We start from the raw sequence: 20,265 nt of genomic DNA, 5'->3' as shown, positions 1-20,265 counted from the left end.
GCATTAATGCCATGGAATTCTAATATATTTATAGAAAAATTCTGGTGAAAAAGAAGGAATGCTCAGTGGCTGAAATGTGTTTGAGGTACAGATAGAAACCAGGGAAAACACTGTAAGTTATTCATAACTAAGTACTTGGATACCAGAGTGAACAATCCTGCTGCATTTCATCATAAATCTAAAATATCCAAACCTGAGGTTTTAGTGTTAGTCAGGCTATCATAAGCGATCTTAATAAAAGTTCCTGTGTTTAATTGTGTTAATTGGGAGACAGATGCCTGAGTGTGCGAAGATGTGTTGGACGTAGCATTGCTTATGTTCACTAATTAAGAGTAAGCGATAAGGATATTTTAAGAATTTTTGTTCCACAGATATGTGTTTCCTTTCTAATTAGGTTGTGCTTCCTTGCTTATCTAATCAAATAAAGTATAAAATGCTTGCTGAAATATTGCACATACTCCTTTCCCAGCATTATGTGAGGACCCATCTTTGCTTGGATCCAAACAAACACATCACTTAAGAGAGAATTGGAATCTGACCTAGAGACCATGCATAATACTAGGTCACTTTGCACGCTCCATGTGATCCTCAAGGAATCTCTTAACAGTTTCCAATCAATTATTTTTTTTAAAACATAAAAGAAAATTATTAAAAACAAGGGGGAGATAATCTTTTGGTTTTATGTAATCCATTTCATTTAACTTACCATACCTTAAATTAGACTGAAATTTTCCTTTCTAAACCTGTTTATCTTTAAATGTCTCTTAAAATGTTGTGCCCAAAAATGGACACTAAACTGGACATTTTAGGTTTGATCAAAACATAATGGAAAAATGATGACTTTCCATAATTTAGAAATTATACTTCTATTGATTTTTTTAAAATTGCATTTATGTCTGTCTATAGCTACATTGAATTGGTGGCTCAAGTTAATTTGCAACTGATTACTACCCTTTTCAAAACTATCACCAAACCAGATATTTGATATCTTGTAGTTGTATATCAATTTGTTTCCTAAGTGAAAAATTCCTAATTTATTAAGATTTAATTTTAATTTTATTTTTGACTTCTACGGTTATTGCATCCATTTTTTATCATCACCAATTTTGTAAGCATTCTCTTTACAACACTGGTTAAAAAAAAACTGAAGACTAAAAATTCCAGGATTGATTCGTGTGGTTCCCCTTTAATTTGTAATTTGTTGGATCTTTGTTTTTCCTCTCTGAAGATAAGGACACAGTTCAAATCTCCAGGATTTCTCAGAGTTCATACATAAAGGATTATTAATTCAAAATAGACAGGTATTCCATGATCTGGTTAACTAAGGCCCCAATTATGAGAGAACAATAGATGTGTTAGATGTAATCTATTAAGTGAAAGTGAGTAAAGAGCAAATAAATATCAAGAGCCTCTTATTACCTTTAAAAGGGTTAGTGGGCAACATTCAGCCAAGTTTAATGCTGTATCTAAAATCTGCCCCTCACATGGAATACCAGAAAATCAAGGCTAGGCTAGAATCTTTTTCTCTAATATATTCATTTATAATGCAGAAGATATTATTTGTTTAAAGAGTAGAGTATATAAAATAGTACTTCTTAATATAAAATCCAGTCTGAACTCTGAAAACATTTCAGTCTGTGTCCTGGACATGCAAGTTCTTCGGATATTCTAAAAGTTGTCCAGTTGAGTGAGGAAGGTACAGAAAAAGAAATTCAGATGATCAAATGTTCTACCTAAGTCTGGTGGAACGTAATAGTGTTAAGACCTTTTTGTTCTACGTTTCCAAGGACAAAACAGCAAAAGGAGCAAATATTAAATAGCTTTATTTGTAACCACAAACAGTTAACAAAGTCACCTTGAAATACTGAAACCATAGTCATCAATAATATTCCCGGTATTTGTAATATTTCTGTGACTTTCACAGTATGACCTTTTTTTCAGCATTTGCAATTCTCCCTTGCTCTTCTAAGCACATCGTAACAATAAAGGCACATTATAATACATTTAATGAGGCACTACATCATACATTCACTCTGTAGTTTATACAATTTATAAATAGAAATATACAGACAGAATGAAAACAATACAACCAGAATGAAAAAAAAAATACATAAAATTGAATACAGATTTATTCACCTGACACCCCATCTCCAAGCTCACAAATTTAAATAACTTTTGCTGTTTTCCTTTGTGAAGATTTCCACAACATTATTGTTGAGCATCAGTCATAGTCATTGAGACTAATCTCACCATTCAAAAACACTAGGCAGGTTTCGTCCAAAGGAATTATTATAGTGAAGGAATAAAATCCATAAAAGAACTGATTCCTCTGGAACCATCTCTCTCCCTCTTCCCAAAACTACTCCAGAAAATTGGAGAGCACTCAGAAGAGACTTGCAGGATGTATGGGCTAAATACTGTACAGGGGAAGTACTGTACCATTGGACAAATAGAAATATTCTCATGTTCTGGTATATTGGATATAACATAGTTTCAAACATCAAATGATATTTGATCAAGAGGAAGGGACTCAGTTGTATTGTATAATGATAGCATCGATCTGTTAGAGGAACATATGTTATAGATTAGAGGGCTTCTTGGATCAAGTCAGATTTGAGGTCCAGCTAGCTCAGCATTGACTATACTAACAGTAATTCACAAATCTTTGAAAAAGGTCTTTTCCAGCTTCCCTGAAGATGCTAGAAATTAATACCTTCCATGTATAAGTACATATTCTATCACTGAACTGTAATCTTGCTCTTCATATATCAAGCCTAATACCAGATGATATTTATTCAAGATAGCTGCACATCATTGGAAATGATAACAAAATGATTCAAATATCCTCCATGTTTCTTCATTTTTCTAAACATTAACATTTAATTACTCTATCACTGTCACACCTGCAATTTAGGAATTATCTTTCACCAACTTTACACTTCAACAATTAAGATCTTTTTCTGGAACATAAAAATAGAAACATTTGGCAGGCTGCTTTTATGTAACTGGTGGAGTTAATTCAATATGGTAGGTTAGAAATTGTACAGGTCTAAATTTGGAAAACAGTTAATAAAGCTTTGCACTTTCTCTTTATATCTCTCTCGTATACCTAACACTGCCTATAATTCTTTTGGATGACCAGCCTGTAGACATGAATAGTAATAAAATATTATAGGCATTCTTTAGCACACTGATTTTATTCTGTAAAATTCAACTTTAATTATCTTTGCCAGTTTTGTTTTTAAAGCTCCAGCATAATGCAATGAGGAAAAATCCTAGGCACTTGATTGCCTGAGATCCTAGGAACCTTACTAAATCTAAACCATCTATTTGGAAATTGTGTAGGGTCTCCTGTTTGGGCAGGGGTTTGGACTAGAAGACTGACAAGGTTCCTTCCAACTCTATTATTCTATTCTATTCTGTAAATTTATCGATGTTTTATAGAAAACTATGTGAAGTTATATATAAACAATGAAATTATGCTAACTTCTAACAATTTACAGCTAAGGTCTATGAGAGAAAGAGAGAGGGGGAAGAGAGACAGGGGGAGAAGAGGGGTGGGCTTCAAAAATTTTAGCAACTGGTTCTGTGCCTGGTTGCTGGTGGCCATAGCCACGGTGAACATGGCCTAGTCGGCCTCCTGCACCTCGGCGGGGGGGTGTTTTCACCCTCCCCGGGCTCCGGAGGCTTTCCTGAAGCCTCCGGGAGGGTGAAAACAGCCTCCCCAGTCTCCAGAGACTCTCTGCTGGAACTTCTGGAATTTCTAGGAGGCCCACTTTTCGCCCTCCCCAGGCTCCGCTCAGGGCCTGTACTTACCTGAGATCCAAAACAGGCCACTTGGGGACTCCTGGGATGGGAGGGGTGAGGGGTCCAGCCAGGGATGGGATTTGCCAGTTCACCGAACTAGCCATAAAGTTAGCTACCAGTTCAGTACCGGTTCGTCCAAAGCAGGACAAACCGACAGCAGCCCATCCCTGGAGAGAACATATATAAGTTCTATGAAGAGTCTGTATTTATACATGTGTAAATCAATTTAATAAACTGTTGATTTTATTTTATTAATCTGTATAAAAAGGTTCCATTTAATCTTTTGTGTATTGAAAATTCAGTTTTGTGAATATTTAATGCCTTTTACATTTAACGTGAAATATTATGATTTAAACTAAATGCAATGCGTTCTTTTATTTAACTCAAACCAAGAATGATGTAATCCTCACATTAATCTACTTTCAATACAACCAACACTTTTTTACTTTTATGTATCTATTAATAAGTTGAGCTTGCAAAGTACAGTATGAAATAATATATAACAGTAAAATTAAACCTAAATTAACATTTGACATATAATACTATATACACAACTTTTCTATGCATACATGTGAATTGACTTTTCTATGCATACATGTGTATAGTCTAAAACACTCACAATACTTTAGAAGTAATTGTATAATCATATGGCATCCAATTATTTAGTAAACATTAAAATTGTAGGGTAGAATTTTCAGATGACACAACTGATTTATTGTCTTAAACCAATTTATATACATTTGTTTTTATATTGCTCAGAAAATCCAAAATGCAGGGCTATTTCATTTAGGAAGTAATATTCTTTATGTTTTATAAGATTTAGATAAAATATTTGCAATAACAGCAAAAGCTTTATACTAGCAAGACAAGGAACATTTTCAAAATTAATAATTTTTACATAATTTCATTGCACATCCATTGTAAAATTCAACACTAAGATTCTGATATCTTATATCTAGTTTTCATGCTTGCCCTGGTTTCATTCTACTCCCAATTGAATTGCTCACAAAATATTACTTTTCAAGAGATAGGATGTTTGAACACACTAGTCTCTAAATTCTGTCACATATGTCATCAAATCTAACAGAGCCATTTTCAAGAACAATCTATTTTAATAGTGCTGTTAAGCTTTTACATTTGATAACATGTTTTTAAGTTTCATTTTAACATAAACCCCAAACATTTAAATCTTTACTTCATTCAAAATTATTTCACAGCCACTAACATCTTATTTTTATTAAGGTTTTTAAACATTTTTATTTAATAATTTTAAGTAGAATAATATCGCCTCCCTTTTTTTGTTTTAGAAATTCCTGAAATACAGGTAGTCCTTGACTTACGACCAAGTGGAGCCCAAAATTTCTGTTGTTAAGACTTTGACTTTCCTTATCAGATTTCTTTGTCACCCTTTGACTTTCTTTGTCAGATTTTGCAAAAGGGATCACGTAACCCTAGGACACGGCAAAGGTCATAAATATGATCCACTTGTCAAGCATCTGAATCTTGATCACGATTATGTGGATACTGCAAATCTTGATCACGATTATGTGGATGCTGTTATAACTATGAGCTGTGGTGGCGCAGTGGTTAGAATGCAGTACTGTAGGCTACTTCTGCTGACTGCCGTTCGGCGATTCGAATCTCTCTCAGCTCAAGGTTGACTCAGTCTTCCACCCTTCTGAGGTCAGTAAAATGAGGACCCAGCTTGTTGGGAGAATTATGCTGACTCTGTAAACCGCTTAGAATGGGCTGTAAAGTCTAAGTGCTGTTGCTATGAAAAATGGTCATAAATCACATTTTTCAATGTCGTTGTAACTTGAAAAGTCACTAAACAAGCTGTAGTAAGTCCAGAACTACCTGTATTTGGCACTAGATGTGGCTGGGCATGTCCAATAAAAAGGATTCTTTATATTCATAAGGCAAACATCTTGTAGTAGCAATTCCAGACAGAAACATATCTATAATTGAAGCCACTTCACACAACTATCATAAACCTTTACTTCCATCATTTTCTGTGCTTCGCTTTATGGTACTCTTGTACTGAGTTGTTGGTTTGTTATCTTGGAACTAATTGGTGAATCTGAAATTGATGCCACTTTTAAAGAATTTTTAATGGAACTGAGTTCCCATGTAGACAAATTAATGAGACGTACTCCACAAAATCTCCTAGTAATCTCATACAATTTTTTAAGAACAGCTTTTCTTAAAAGAATATATACCCATGGATCCAATATTTGATTCCACGTTGCCATTCGAAGAGCAAAAATTATAGTTTCACAGGGTACTGTTTTATGGGAGATATTTCCATTTATTCCAATAATGGCCATGATTACCTACAAAATGAAATAAGTTCTATTATTCATCAGAAAAAAATCAGGTTAAAATATATTACTATTTTTAACAATGATACATGTAATTTGGTTTAACAGTAAAATAGAAGTTACTGAACATTGGAACCACTTTAGATATTTTTATAAACTGGTTCTAGATTTGAACCATCATGGATTAAAAATCAATTCATTAAAAATTAAAGTTGATATCATAAAGAGTCAAAATCTCTTTTTGAAAAGAGATCATATAGCTTAGAAACTAGTATCAGATGGAAAAAAGTTAATATAGTATAGTGTTGTTTACATAGTGAATCATGTTCCTATAATTATTACTATTACTATTTTACTTCATAATAAGTTATCTATAAAATCAGCTGTCTTAATTCAGACAACTACTGGAAGACACAAGCAGTATTACAACATCTCTACAGATACTGAAGATTGAAATAGGCATTAAAAAAAAAGACATTTTTCCAAAGGATCCTCAAGATAGAAGGAGTTTCCAACCTCAAATTGATGTGGTAAAGCAGGAGTCTTCAAACTTGACAGCTTTAAGACTTGTGGACTTCAACTCCCAGAATTCCTCCTCCAGTCATGTTAGCTCAGGAAACCACAGACAATACTGCTACCTTTCAAAAAAGACCTTGACTATGTATCAGAATGGTTAAACAAATGGCAACTTCAAATCTCAACAAATAAATGCTCTGTCCTACATATTGGCAAAAAAAATAAATCAGAAAATAACATACAGGCTGAAAAGTCAAGACCTTGTTGATGATCCAAATTCTGTCAAGGATCTTGGAGTACTCATCTCAAATGACCTAAGTGCTAGAGCCCACTGTAACTACATAGCCAAAAAGGCGTTAAGAGTTGTTAACCTAATCTTAGGTAGCTTTTTCTCTGGTAATATTACACTAATAACTAGAGCATACAAAACATTTGCTAGACCAATACTCGAATACAGCTCATCAGTCTGGAACCCACATTAGGTATCTGATATTAACACAGTTGAGAAAGTCCAGAAATATTTCACAAGAAGAGTTCTCCACTCCTCTACTCGTTGCAGAATACCTTATGCCACCAGACTCAAAATTCTAGACCTAGAAAACCTAGAACTACGCCGCCTTCAGTCCGATCTAAGTATGGTATATAAAATCATTCATTGCAATGTCCTACCTGTCAATGAATACTTCAGTTTCAACCTTAACAACACTAGAGCAAACAATAGATACAAATTCAAGGTTAATCGCACCAAACTTGATTGCAGGAAATACGACTTCAGCAACAGAGTGGTCAATGTCTGGAATACTCTAACTGACTCTGTGGTTTTTTTTCCCCAAACCCCAAAAACTTTAACCTTAGATTGTCTACTATTGACCTCACCCCTTTTCTAAGAGGTCTGTAAGGGGAGTGCATAAGCGCACCTACGTGCCTACTGTCCCTGTCCTATTGTTTCTTTTATTTATTTATTTTATTTTTCTTATATGTATCCATGTATTCATAACTATGTTTTTACTTATACCTATTATCTTGTAAGCAATTGACAAATAAAATAAATAAATAAATAAATAAAATAAGTAAATAAATTCTTGAAGTTGAAGTCCATAAATCTTAAATTTGCTAAGTTTGAAGACCCTTGAGGTAAAGAATAACAATGGACACATGGTATCTGTTTCAAAGAAGATCAAACAAAAAAAGAGTATACTGAAATATTGTATAATAGAGATGCCAACTCTAACCCACTTTACCACAGAATTCTGAAGTTCTACATCCCACTATAGAACACATTAATTCATCCAAATAGGATGTAATTAAGCCACATGTCACAGGTGATATCTGCTATCCAAAGCAACAGGAACAAGTGACAGGCAAATTTTAACTATATAGCCTTAAACATTAAAATCTAGGCATCTGAATTCATGGGTGTATCCTGGAACACACCCAGACTGAGATCTTCTCAGTATGGCTGCCAGTTTCATCATTTTCATGGTGATAGAATACCTGCTGGTGGCATTGATCCTACAACTAGTTAATGAGGGACCATCAACAATAGGACTAGCAGCTAGGACTCCATCCTTTTTCCTATTCTTCTTTTTCTTGACACTTTAGCTTTTTGTTGATCCAACTAGTTATTGTTTGGCTAGAAAGAACATAGGGCAGAAGTCAACGTGCAAAAGCACCTTGCTTTTTGGAAGAGAAACATAGAAATAGGAGGGAGAATAAGGCAGAAGTTCTCGCCAAGTCACCCCACCATTGCAGATAGCACTGCAGATCATCAAAGAGTTGCTCATAAGGGGATATATTATAATTTCTTAATTTCATCATGTTTTATGCTATTGATTTGGGGAAAAAGAGATTAGAAGTGAGAGACTGTTCTTTAAGTTTTATTGTGCCATTGATTTTGAGCCATACTCTTTAAAAATATTGTAGTGTATTAATATTAATAAGTCTGTTATTGTGAGACAGAGTAACATTTTTAAAGGAAACTGTCATGGGATTGTAAATTATATACAATTGTATACAATGAAAATTATAGTGAATATAATTCCCTTTAATTTGCCTATTTTAAAAAAACAACAGCAATAATAACTATTAAGGACATAAGCAAATCAGTGATTTTCATTATTCTCAATAAAAATTATGTGGGTGGCCAAATTATCTTTATATGCACATTCTTATATAAAATTTACAATGCAATTGTATTATACAATTACAATTTACAATCTCTGCTAGTATCTGTACAAATAGCAGCAATAGATAACCCTTACAAACATACAGAATCCAGTGTTCACAAATGGCTCAGCATCTCTATACCAGTAGCCCCCAACCTTTGGGGCACCAGGGATGTTCCATGGAGAAAGATTTTCCCGCAGACCAGAGACGCCATGTTTTTACATGCTGCCTGCATCCTGCAGATGGGACTTCCCTTGTTTTCATTGACCGATTGCTGGCTTGCCATGGGCCGGGCCCAGTCCATGGACCAAGGGTTAGGGACTCCTGCTCTATACCATCCAAATGAGGGGGAAAAAAGACTTCACATCTAAGAATATGATAACTTTCAATTAATTAATGGAAGTAATTTCCCCTTTGTGTAGTGGAGGAAAATCACTGACTATTATATGAATAAGGCTTTGCTCTTAGCAACAAGCACTTTAAATGCATATATTTCAGAAACAAATACACAGCCATGTTCTCCCAAAACCTTTTTGTTTGTTTTTTTGACATTCACAAGAGAGAGATTTAGTTTCAGGAGGACCGCATTATATAGTTTCACTAAATCCACCAAAGTAATTAACCTGTAAGACATTTTAGAAAACTACTCACATAAGCTTATTAACTTAACTATGATCAAAATGAGAGACAGAATGAAAAATGGCAGAAATAATTACTGCCAGTTCATAGGAAGAAAAGTATTACAAGTTACATGATACCAGATGAGCCTGAAAGGTACAAAAAGCCCAATACTAATTCAGAAGCAATATTTATGCATTAGCAAAAATTATTAAAGAATTATCTATTTATTAGAAGATGTGTTCCATACATGATTAAAGAAAATAGTTGCTCTTATTTAATATTTACAATATTAAATTCAGTATTTAAAATATTCCAGTGGAATTGATAATCGACAAGCTTTCTTTTTCTAACAAGATGTAAAGCAAACAAAGTGTGAAAAAGTAATAAGGGTACATCAATGATAGTAATCTTTAAAAATATTAAGAAGAAAGTGTCAGATCCTGCGGAGTATTGACAGGAAAAAAATTGTCTTCCTGAAAGAAAAATTCACTTTTCTTTTGAAATCACCTAATGAGGTTCTTTTGGGAAATATTAAACTGAGGCAGACAGCTAAAGAAATAAGAATAGTGGTGACTACTTTTAGGACTTTTTAAAAATATCAAATTAATATTTTTTCCTTTCCTTTTTTCTTAAGTTTACAGAAGAGCTGCCTTGAAGATGTTTCTTCAAATACTTTCTTTTTTCCCCCCCACAGATGCACAAAGACTTTCGCATTATTATCTCTTCCTGTCTGGATGAAATGTGATTCTCTATAAGTGCTCTTGAGTTGCTGCAAGTAACAAAGTAAGAAAACATCTAATGGGAAATGTGTTTTTTCCACAGATTACATTTTCTATTCAAGTTTTTAAAGGAAGAGAAATTTTCAATAAGGCTTCAGTTGCATAAAGGATAACTCGGAAAACTAACTGTAAAGCAAGCTTGGTTTAACATATTTGTGGGATGGGTTGGGGGGAGAAATTGTAAAATGAAGAATGAAATAATGCTATTGTTAAAAAAAACAGGATTATTTTTAAAATAATGCCAGAAAGATATAATGAAACCTTAAATATGAAAGCAGATTATGTTTTATGAAATCCATAAGAAAACATCAGGATAACAGATTGTAAACCAAGCATTCTAAGTACTGAGAAATCAGATAAATCCATCTACAAATAGAACTCTTTGCCCAGGTCATTTTCCTCCAATTACAGAATAATTATGTTCAGTACTTTTTCCCATATAAAGTACTCTACTTTCTATTAAGTAGGCTAGGCCTTTTGAATTTAAGAGGCCCAATGCATTATGGTACTGCTGTACTTGAAAACTGCTATTGGATTATGACCAAATAATGTATCTACATATAGAAACAGTTAATAATCTGTTCATTATAAAAAAATTATAGAGAAGGTTTGCTCATAACTAGGTACTGGTAACAGAAAAGGATCCCGAATCAATCACGATAATAATGTACTCAGTATTAAAACTTGATTTTTAAACCTAGCATGGAATTACTCAATTATTTTTCCAATTAGTCATTTCAAGCTCAAAGATTAAAACAGTGGGTACTAATACCTTATTATATAAAACTGCATAGTTCTGCCTTACACAATATTAACTGGTTTCCAAAGAAAACTGTTTTTATAAAGCAGATATAATTTCTTAATTTATTAGGTAATTCTATTATAAGTGAAACTTCTATTGTAATTGTGACGTTTGTATTTCTGTCATTATGACCTCTCATTAGCCTCAATAAGAATAATTAAAGAACTGTAGTGTGATGATTTAAGAAGTTTAAGATTATCATGAAATACTGAACAATAAAATCCTTTATGTTCTCTTTAATCAAACAACTTGCCTATTTCCATATATGCTGGATATGGTTGCTCTTTCCAGTTAATTCATATCATAATAATGTTATGTGGATAGACTTGTAAAAAGTTTAACAGGACATTCTTTCCACTTGGTGCTATCAGGCAAATTCTTCTAAGCACAAACATATTGCTTCTTTTCATCACCCTTTTCTTGCTGAACATTCTTTAAAGACACTGTTTATGATGTACCCTCATCCACATGATGATAAAAAAAAAATACTGCTGACTTAGAGGATTTTTATTATTATCCAGTCCTCATTGATTCAGTGGTATTGAATTTCTAATGCACCTTATGGCTTAATATTTAAACACTGAATGTCAACATATAGTGCATTATTCTCCAATAATGTAAAACAGTGCTAGATTATTTTTACTTTAATTAAAATAAACAAGGGTGTGCAATTTATGATAATAACTTCTACAATCCCAATTTCCTAATGATTCCCAAATACCAGATGTTTTTCCATAACTTATGTAAGTAACATTAAACTGTATGCCTAATTTGTATCAAGCACCAATCCAAAATGTCTTTAAATATTCCATATCATACTTATTCAGGAAAAGCATGTGATTCCTCTTGGAATAAATAGAACAAAACCATTTAGCTGATGAAACTATAGTTTGTAGTCAGAAAACACTGCAGTGTTAAATAGTAAATGAGAATGAGAATCATTTATACATCTGAATTAAAATTAAATTTTATCACATATTTCATGGAATTTGAAAATAGTCATTATATTTACTTTTTAAAAATATTTATTTATATTTCATACTTCTTTGCCAATCATCTCCCTTGGTGTATATGTGTGTTTGTGTATACGCACAGAGCTCCTGACATGCTCCAGGTCAAACTATTCTCCATGGTATTCAGCCTAATGATTGGTAATGTTTATCCAGGATTTCAGAAAATAATCTTCCTCAGTTGTCTCTAACGGTGCAGAATATTGAATTTGGAACTTTCTTCATGTATAATGCTGCTAAATTACAGCCCTTCAATATTTAAGAAAATAATGGCCAAATATTATGCCAATCCATGGTTAGAGACTCATGGGGTGAATTAATTCCAAACATACACAGTTAACAAAGGATGACTTTAAATGTGCTTCCTGTGCATTTTTGCTTTTGCAGTTTTTAGGCTTTTATAATTCTGTAACCAAGTACAAAAAAGCAACAAATTTATAATAAAAACAGTGGGCTTGGGCTTGGGCTTGCCAAGCAGTTCATTAGGGTTGAAGGTCATGCCGTCATGGTTTCGTCTTGAATGAACCTTATATGCTTCTTAGATCATGCTAAGCCAGATCCAAATAAAACAAATTATGATTAGCACAATGTGTGGGTTTGAACCATTTTAAACATACAGTAGTTTGCTGGGGTATTTGAATCAAGCTAATAAAATGCTTTCTTCACAGAAGACTAGACTGAATCTCTGCCACATATTTTACAATTTGTTACCCATAAATAACAAATAACAGAGTTGGAAAGGATCTTGGAGGTCTGCTACTCCAACCTCCTACTTGAGCAAGTAACCTTATATCATTCTGGACAAATGGCTGTCCAAACTCTTCTTAAAAACCTCCAGTGATGGTGCACCCACAACTTCTGAAGACAATCGGTTTCACTAATTGTCAGGAAATTTCTTCTTAGTTCTACGTTGGTTCTCTCTTTGTAAATTTTCACCTTTAACCTCTTGTCTTGCCCTCAGATGCCTTGAGAATGGATTGGCTCCTGTCTTCTTTGTGACTGGTAGACTGATATCATGTGACTCCAGTCCTTCTCCTTCATAACACTAGACCAGGGGTGTCAAACTCGATTTCATTGAGGGCCACACTAGGGTTGTGTTTGACCTTGGGGGGACAGAGTGGGTGTAGCCAGGGTGGGCATGGCCAGCTGGGTATCACTCATGTCGGAGGTGCCTGTGGTGGCCCGAGTGTTCTGCCAGAGAAAACAGGCCCCCGAGTTCCATTTTTGGCTGCGATGACCTCCTGCAACCCTCTGCCATTTTTGCTGGCAGAGGCACTGTAGGCCAGTTCTTTGCTGTTTCCAGGGCAGCCCCATGGGCCAGGTCTAAGCACCCCATGGACTGGATCCAGCCCCGGGCCTTGAGTTCAACACCTTTGCACTAGACACACTCAGTTGTTGCAACCATTCCCGGTATTTTACTCTGTAGCCCTAGCCCTAGTTCATCTTATTTAAATATTGGGGAAGAAGCCATGTAATAAACACTTTAGTGGTAAGTGCAAACTTATAATATGGGTGGATTTACAGTCAAAACACAAAGTAGCCACTTGAATTTTGGTTTTGCTTTGATAGGAAAAAAAACTTTCCAACTGTTTCAAGAAACGTTGGGGGTCCCTTCATATTGCTATATCTTTGAAGGGGCACATTATTTCATTACAGCTTCAAATGGAACAGCCCTTCAAAGCAAAGTTGTGATGCAGTTCACGGTTCGCATCCACACTCTTCTCTGTGACACCCTAAGTCCCATTATCTAAGGAATTGGTTGTCAAGATTAAAAAGGAAAACAAAAGAAATCATAACTTCCATTAAACCATCCTGTGAAAGCTTGGCATATTAGTCAGCATCCACCCTCATCTTGAAAATGTATCATTATACTCAACCCAAGATCTTAAGATACTATCCCAGAACAAGATAAGCAATATATAACATGACAATGGAAGTGGCTGAATGGTTAAAATCTTACCAGGAAAGGAGTCCAGCAAATGCAAGAGACAAACATTATACCCAAGAGTTGAATGATCATTTCAAAATGATGAGATCTGCCCTGTCTATGTAGACTCTTAAATTTGACTCTTAAAAGTGTAATTCCTGTCACGGCGTTGCACAAAAGGGAAATAACAAGGGCCAGCAAACCCAAACATGAAAAAAGTAAGAGGTAAAATCTATCTTCCCAATTTTCAATACCCCATGTTCGATAGAAGCACCAGGTTCTTGATGCTTGAATTGTATACTTTGATGTCAGTATGGGCAGCAAGGCTATGAAAATAGCAAAAAGACACACCATAGTTAATATCATTTTTACATGGTTAAAAGTCACTTTTGTTGAATGAAATATTGGTTTTGTCACTCCAATGCAGCGTTCCACAGCCATCACACTGCCCAGAAAAAGAGGATAAAGTCCAAAAAACACCATGCAATTACCAAAAAAATTGCAAAATATATCTGATGGATCAAATTGTTTCCATTTTTTATCATTTGCATATACAAATACTGCAATAGTTCCAACAATGAAATGGCCCATCATGTCTGTGATAACCAAGCTACTGGCAAAAAACAAAAACAATGCTTTTGATTTCTGCCTAAACCTCGTATATGCTTTCATGAGAATTGCTATTGCGAGGCTGTTGGATAAAATCCCAGCAGTCATGAAGATGACAGAAAAGAATACATTGAAGCTTTTTTCTCCACCACAAGAAGTATTAGAAATTCCAGCCAAGGATGATGATTGTGAACCATTCATTGTTAGAAAGAAAATTTCAACATTCAAAATATCTCAGTAGCCAGGAAATCACCAGGCATCTGTAATACAGTAAAAAAAAAACCTGTGTAAATAAAATAAATAATATTATACATTTAATCTTATGTGCTTGCAATACAAAGATAAGCATAATGTAGATGAACATGCATAAACACCTGTACATGAGAATACAATTAACAAATTATAAAAATGATACTACAATAGATCAACTAAGTTAGTACAAAGTAGGAAAAAAGTAGAAAGGGGAATATTTAAAATTTGAAATACTTAAATGTTAGCATAAATACTAATGGGATATTAAATTATCAATATTCAAGAACATTTGTTCCAAAACACATATCCATTATCTGATACAGCTTTCTTTTTTAAATTATATAACTAAGAGCGTGTTATATGCATGCATGCATTTTTTCATGTTCTGGAATTTGATTGTCTAAGGTGTTTTTTTCAGCTTTTTCCATTTTATCTTTGCTATAATCTCACAAATCAATTTTCACTCACATACATTGTTGGCAATAACACAGGAGATAGATAGATAGATAGATAGATAGATAGATAGATAGATAGATAGATAGATAGATAGATAGATAGATAGATAGAGAGACAGACAGACAGACAGACAGTGCAATGAACAATCAGGTGACTAAAGATATCAGCTTTATATGTAAGAAAATAAGTTTAGTTTTAATAGTAATAATGATTTATTTTGCCTAACAATTGGTATAAGACAAAGACTAATAAAATGATTCTATTTACCTTCAATCTTAGGATCCCTTACAGAAGATAGCCTTTCCATTGCCCAAATTTAAGAGTTAATCAAGTAAAACAGAGTAAAGTGTGAGAAGACTCTTTTCCTCAATCTTTCCACAGAATCTTCTGGAAAATAACACGTTTTCTTCTATTGAGGTCTGCAGCACTCAGAGAACCAATAGGTGATATAAACTTGCCCTTCCTGGCTAATAGATGAGCACAGAAGTATCTCGGATAATTAGTATTCAACTGCTGGCAATGAACTGAATATATTTCTTTATACTCTCAGTTTGGTCTATTCTTCCTGAACAGTAGAATAAAGTAGTGTTTTCTATGCCCAGCACCCTGGTGCATATCTCCAGATTTCACTGGTCCATTATTTTGCTCAAATTGTCACACGTGTAACAAGAAGAAATTGGAAGTAGTAGGAGAGTAAATAACCACTGATTAAACTGACTGATCAATTTGCTTCACAAAAAATGTGAACCAGTCTCCTACATTAATTATATTGTTTCTTGTCCTGGAAATAAGTGTAACTTAGAACTTGAGGTAAAGATGAAATGCCTGTAGGAGTCTACAGTCTATATTTAGGTATATGCAAAGGAAGAGTTATGATATTTAACTGCACTTAGTAAAGCAGCAGAAAAATGGGCAAAACAACTTCAATGCCTGCTATTTTTCTTGAAGTAGGGATATTCTACGTATTATGCAGCCTCCAGATGCTGCTGTTCAAGATCTGACATAATATTCCTTCTATCAATGCAATATTACAGTTAGATTTTACCATATTTAATGCATAGATAGTAAATTCAGCACATATTATTTCTCTGTTATACTACATACCACATATACATTTACCACAATGTTCATGTACTCTTTACTATAGCACATGTTCTTATCTATGGCATCAGGAAAACAAACTGAGAATATAGAGCAGAAACACAATAGATCAAACTAAAAACTCAGCTTATTTCAGGTAATTGAGGAAATACTGAATAATATAGTTTTTTCAAATCTCCAAATTATAGGAGAAATGAACATCATATTCTACATTTGTTAGGAATTTGGAATTCTGTTCAGTGGATTTTATTCAGTATCCAAAACATTTTACTATATGAATCTGAATCCAACTGAAACTTTTTTATAGAAGAAATATGAATGTAAATATAAACAGGGAGGGGGAAATCACACACGAGCACATTTTTCTCCCATTTAAATGCTTACATTGATTTTTCTTTTATTGTCATTCTTTGTCCCAAATAGCATTTAATGATCAAGCAAAGTCTCTGCATGGGTTGGCTGGGACATTTCACTCAACCAGTCCTTCATTTATCAGCTCATATACACTATTTGATTCTCCCTTTTTTATTTCTTAGAAAACAAAGTTATACCTTCTGTATAGCCTTATGCTAGTAAAAGCTCAGCATAAAAACAAGGTGATCTTAGTAAACTTTGTAAAATTTGGTTACCTGTACACCCATGCCAAATATTTCAAAAATCAAGAGTCATAGTTTTAAAATAAAGACTATTCAATGGAGGAAGAATTCTATACAAATACACTTGAAATAAAAAAATAATATTTTGGCATTACACCAGACATGGTGATATAAATCTGAGCATCAATATACTATAGTCTAAGTTGTCTGATAAATAAATATTCCTGTAACTAATACTAAGCCAGTAGGAGATAATGTAAACAGATGAAAAGTACATTACGTAAATAGAGGAAAAGCAACATATATAAGTATGCATTTTCATAAGCTATTCCAGTTTTGCTTCTGTTTGAATAACTTTAAAAAATTAAAAGTATTCTGTATAAATGGCTAATTTTAAATGTAAATTCAATTTTTAATTTGAATTCAAAGCTGTATGCAACCTAATTAAAATGTCAAGCATTATCTTAGCAAATTTCATACTATTGCAAAAACTAATGCACAGAACAGCACGTTTAAGCAGACTATTTAAGTTGACAAGCATCTTTGGGGTAAAAATGACCACAGTTATCCATATATGTGAGCTACGGCATGCTCTTGAACAGACTTGTTTCATATAGTTCAGTAATATTGCAGCAACTAGTCCAAATCCCAGAGAACACTTATTTTGATGGTAAAAATAGGTAGTATGAAGTGATCAATAATTACAATGTAAGATGGACAGACATGGATAACAATGACTGCATGAACAAAATTGGAACCTATTCTAAATTGCTGGAATGGGTAAAAATGGAAATCACTGTTGGGAATACATCAATGAGGTACTTTTGAAGTGACAGTAAACATTGCCAAAGGGTGAAAGATTTCAGGATTCATTAGTCTGCATAATGAAGGTCTAGACTCTATATAGTCCTTAAGAATCAACACCAATCTGATAGCATATAATCGATCAATCAGCCATTATTGTAGAAGTCTATCACATTTAAAAAAAATATTAATGTGATATGAGAAAGTGAGGAGCTATTGAGCAAACGACAATCAGTTAGTCTAGCAAGCTAAGTGATGGAATAATGGTAGTAAAGGGATCAAAATTTAAAAAAAAATCTAGGAAATAAAGAAACAGGTCTGCAAAAGAAAAACAGAAAGGAAAAGTAGTAGGCAACCGAAGAATAAGTAACTGTGAACTCTGAGAAATAAAGTAGACTATAAGACGTTTGGATGGAGACAGGAGAAAATGAGATTCTCTTCTATAAGATAATTAATATTGTTCTGTATTCCTCCACTGGAACAATTGCCTGCACAGAAGCCACAGAATTCTATTAAATTCAGAAGCCACAGAATTCTATTAAATTCAGTGGGATTCTTTTCTTAGCAAGCGGAATTGGATTACAGTCTTGATTCAGCCAATTTGATTTGAACTTAGCCTTAATATTGGATCCTCTTATACCCTCAAGCGTCTGACCAGGTAGGGGCAGTTGTCTCTTTAGTCACCCAATCATCCAAGTCTGAAGAAGGTAAAAACAAAATAATGCACACTTACAGGCGGGATTCAAAGAGCCAGCCGGAGACTAAAATCATGCGAGCGCTTTCCACCGCACTGATTTTAACAGTAACGCAGCCACGTTTGATGTTGTACCGTCACAACCACTGCTAGATGATCTTACGAAGCCTTGGACGGGCTAAACTGGAGAGCCCGCAAGAGCTACGCAGAACTGCACAGTTATTCCTAAGTCTTCCCCACCCCAGGACGACGAAGGCGTCCGCTTTCTTCTCCAAAGCCGAACCTCACCTTCCTTTTCCCCTGAAAGTTTGGGACTGCGGAGCTTGGAGGACAACACGAGGAAGCTCTTTTTTACCTCAGGCTCTGGGGTCCCGCCAGCGGTCGCGCTCCTGCCTCGCTCTCCGGGCATCGCCGTCACCCACCAGATCGCCGCGGCGACAACTCCTTCCCACGCTTCCTGCCCACCCAACTAATAAAGACTGAGGTAGGCTGCAGCCCCGTTCGCTCAGACCGCCGGCCTCGCCCACGCTCCCGCCCTTTTCAGCTGACAAACAAAAAACACCCCGTCACATGTGCCACCGGCTGGCTCTTTTCCCTGACTTCGGTCTCTTTTAACAACCCACTGCAACTTTCCCGTGGGGAAAAGGGTAGCCCTTTCCAAGAAAGCTTCCGCCCTCCTTTGGCTCTGCCAAAGAACCAAGCCCTACACCTGCAAGAGGGAAGGAAAGAGGTTTTGTTTTTCTTCACCACCAAAATGAAAAGAAAAGGGGGGGAAAGCAACCAAGCATTCCTGTTCTTTTCCAGGGAGATTTAAAGCCTCGGTCCACAAATAAATCTCAGAATCCTGTTTTCTGCCACGTGGCATGTCTTAATCCATAGGTGTCTATGGAGGACGAGAGACAGCAAGAGAGGACAACACAAGGACTCATATATCTGCATCCAACATTAGGACACATGCACAAAAGGAGATGGGGAAGAGTTGTGTTATAATGTAATTGCACATTTGCATTGTGGTAGCTGGCTGTGGTCAGTTAGGGCTCAAACTATAACTGAGAATGAAGGTCAATTTAGCCATCCAATGTTAAAACAGTATTTTCCCCTTTAAGAGCCAAGATACAGTGGCAGCTTTGCCATGATATGCTTCATAACCTTTTAGTGGATGCCAACATTAAATGGGGATGTAGTTCTGGACTCATCCTTTATGAGTTGGCTGTTATAATTTGAGCGTTAGCGAGAATTTGTTCATTCAATCCTCGTGTGGCTAAAGTATCTGAGGAGAGGAGAAACATGTCATACGGAAGGGTTTCCTCTTTGAAGGGGAAAAGATAACTCACGACAGCCCAATGCTTCCAACTCCCCAGCTCACCAGAAGCCATGACAAAGCAGCTAAAAATGCATAGTTATCTACTGCCTGGAAGCTCTTCTATGAGTATGAGAAATCATTTTGAAATCCTAGCCCTAGATTACTGCTCCTACAAGCAGAGGAAGCTGATAGCTAAGGAACACAGCCAAGTGGACAGAGCTACTAAACTAGCAAAGCTCACCAAGCAAACAACAACAACAACAACAAAGGAAAGTCAACTGATCTCTAAGAGTTGGGATCAAGCTAATTGGGTACTTCAGATGAGAGTAGACAGACTTTCTCATATTCTGCCACCAAGAGTTGCTTTGCAGGGCCATTCTGCTTCCATCAATAGGGGAATTCAGCTCTTTAAAACCAACATGTCCTCCATACACATCTGGTTTCTGAGATGGTCTCCATTTTAATGACCTTGATCAGCAATTGCCTGTCAGAAACAGTAGG

General features: G+C 35.0%; 1 protein-coding gene across 2 annotated transcripts; it reads right to left on the bottom strand.

Annotated features, from left to right (window-relative positions):
- Positions 1 to 1,807: 1,807 nt before the first annotated feature.
- On the bottom strand, positions 1,808 to 18,976 carry PTGFR (prostaglandin F receptor). 2 transcript variants are annotated; one of them, XM_087960495.1, is made up of 3 exons: positions 18,501 to 18,976; positions 13,983 to 14,818; positions 1,808 to 6,140 (listed from the first exon to the last, which is right to left on the bottom strand). In XM_087960495.1, exons 2-3 carry the CDS (start codon positions 14,757 to 14,759, stop codon positions 5,832 to 5,834), a joined length of 1,086 nt encoding a protein of 361 aa, XP_087816621.1. In that variant the 5' UTR covers positions 14,760 to 14,818; positions 18,501 to 18,976; the 3' UTR covers positions 1,808 to 5,831. The 2 variants fall into 2 exon arrangements, with proteins under 2 accessions (XP_087816621.1, XP_026534237.2); XM_026678452.2 differs by having other exon boundaries at positions 18,817 to 18,976.
- Between the last annotated feature and the right edge of the window lie 1,289 nt (positions 18,977 to 20,265).

This window comes from Notechis scutatus, chromosome 3 (assembly GCF_049901735.1).
Source record: "Notechis scutatus isolate UNSWTSFEM ecotype Mainland chromosome 3, rNotScu1.2, whole genome shotgun sequence".
NCBI classification, from domain to species: Eukaryota; Metazoa; Chordata; class Lepidosauria; order Squamata; family Elapidae; genus Notechis; species Notechis scutatus.
This window is presented reverse-complemented; position numbering and strand designations above follow the sequence as displayed.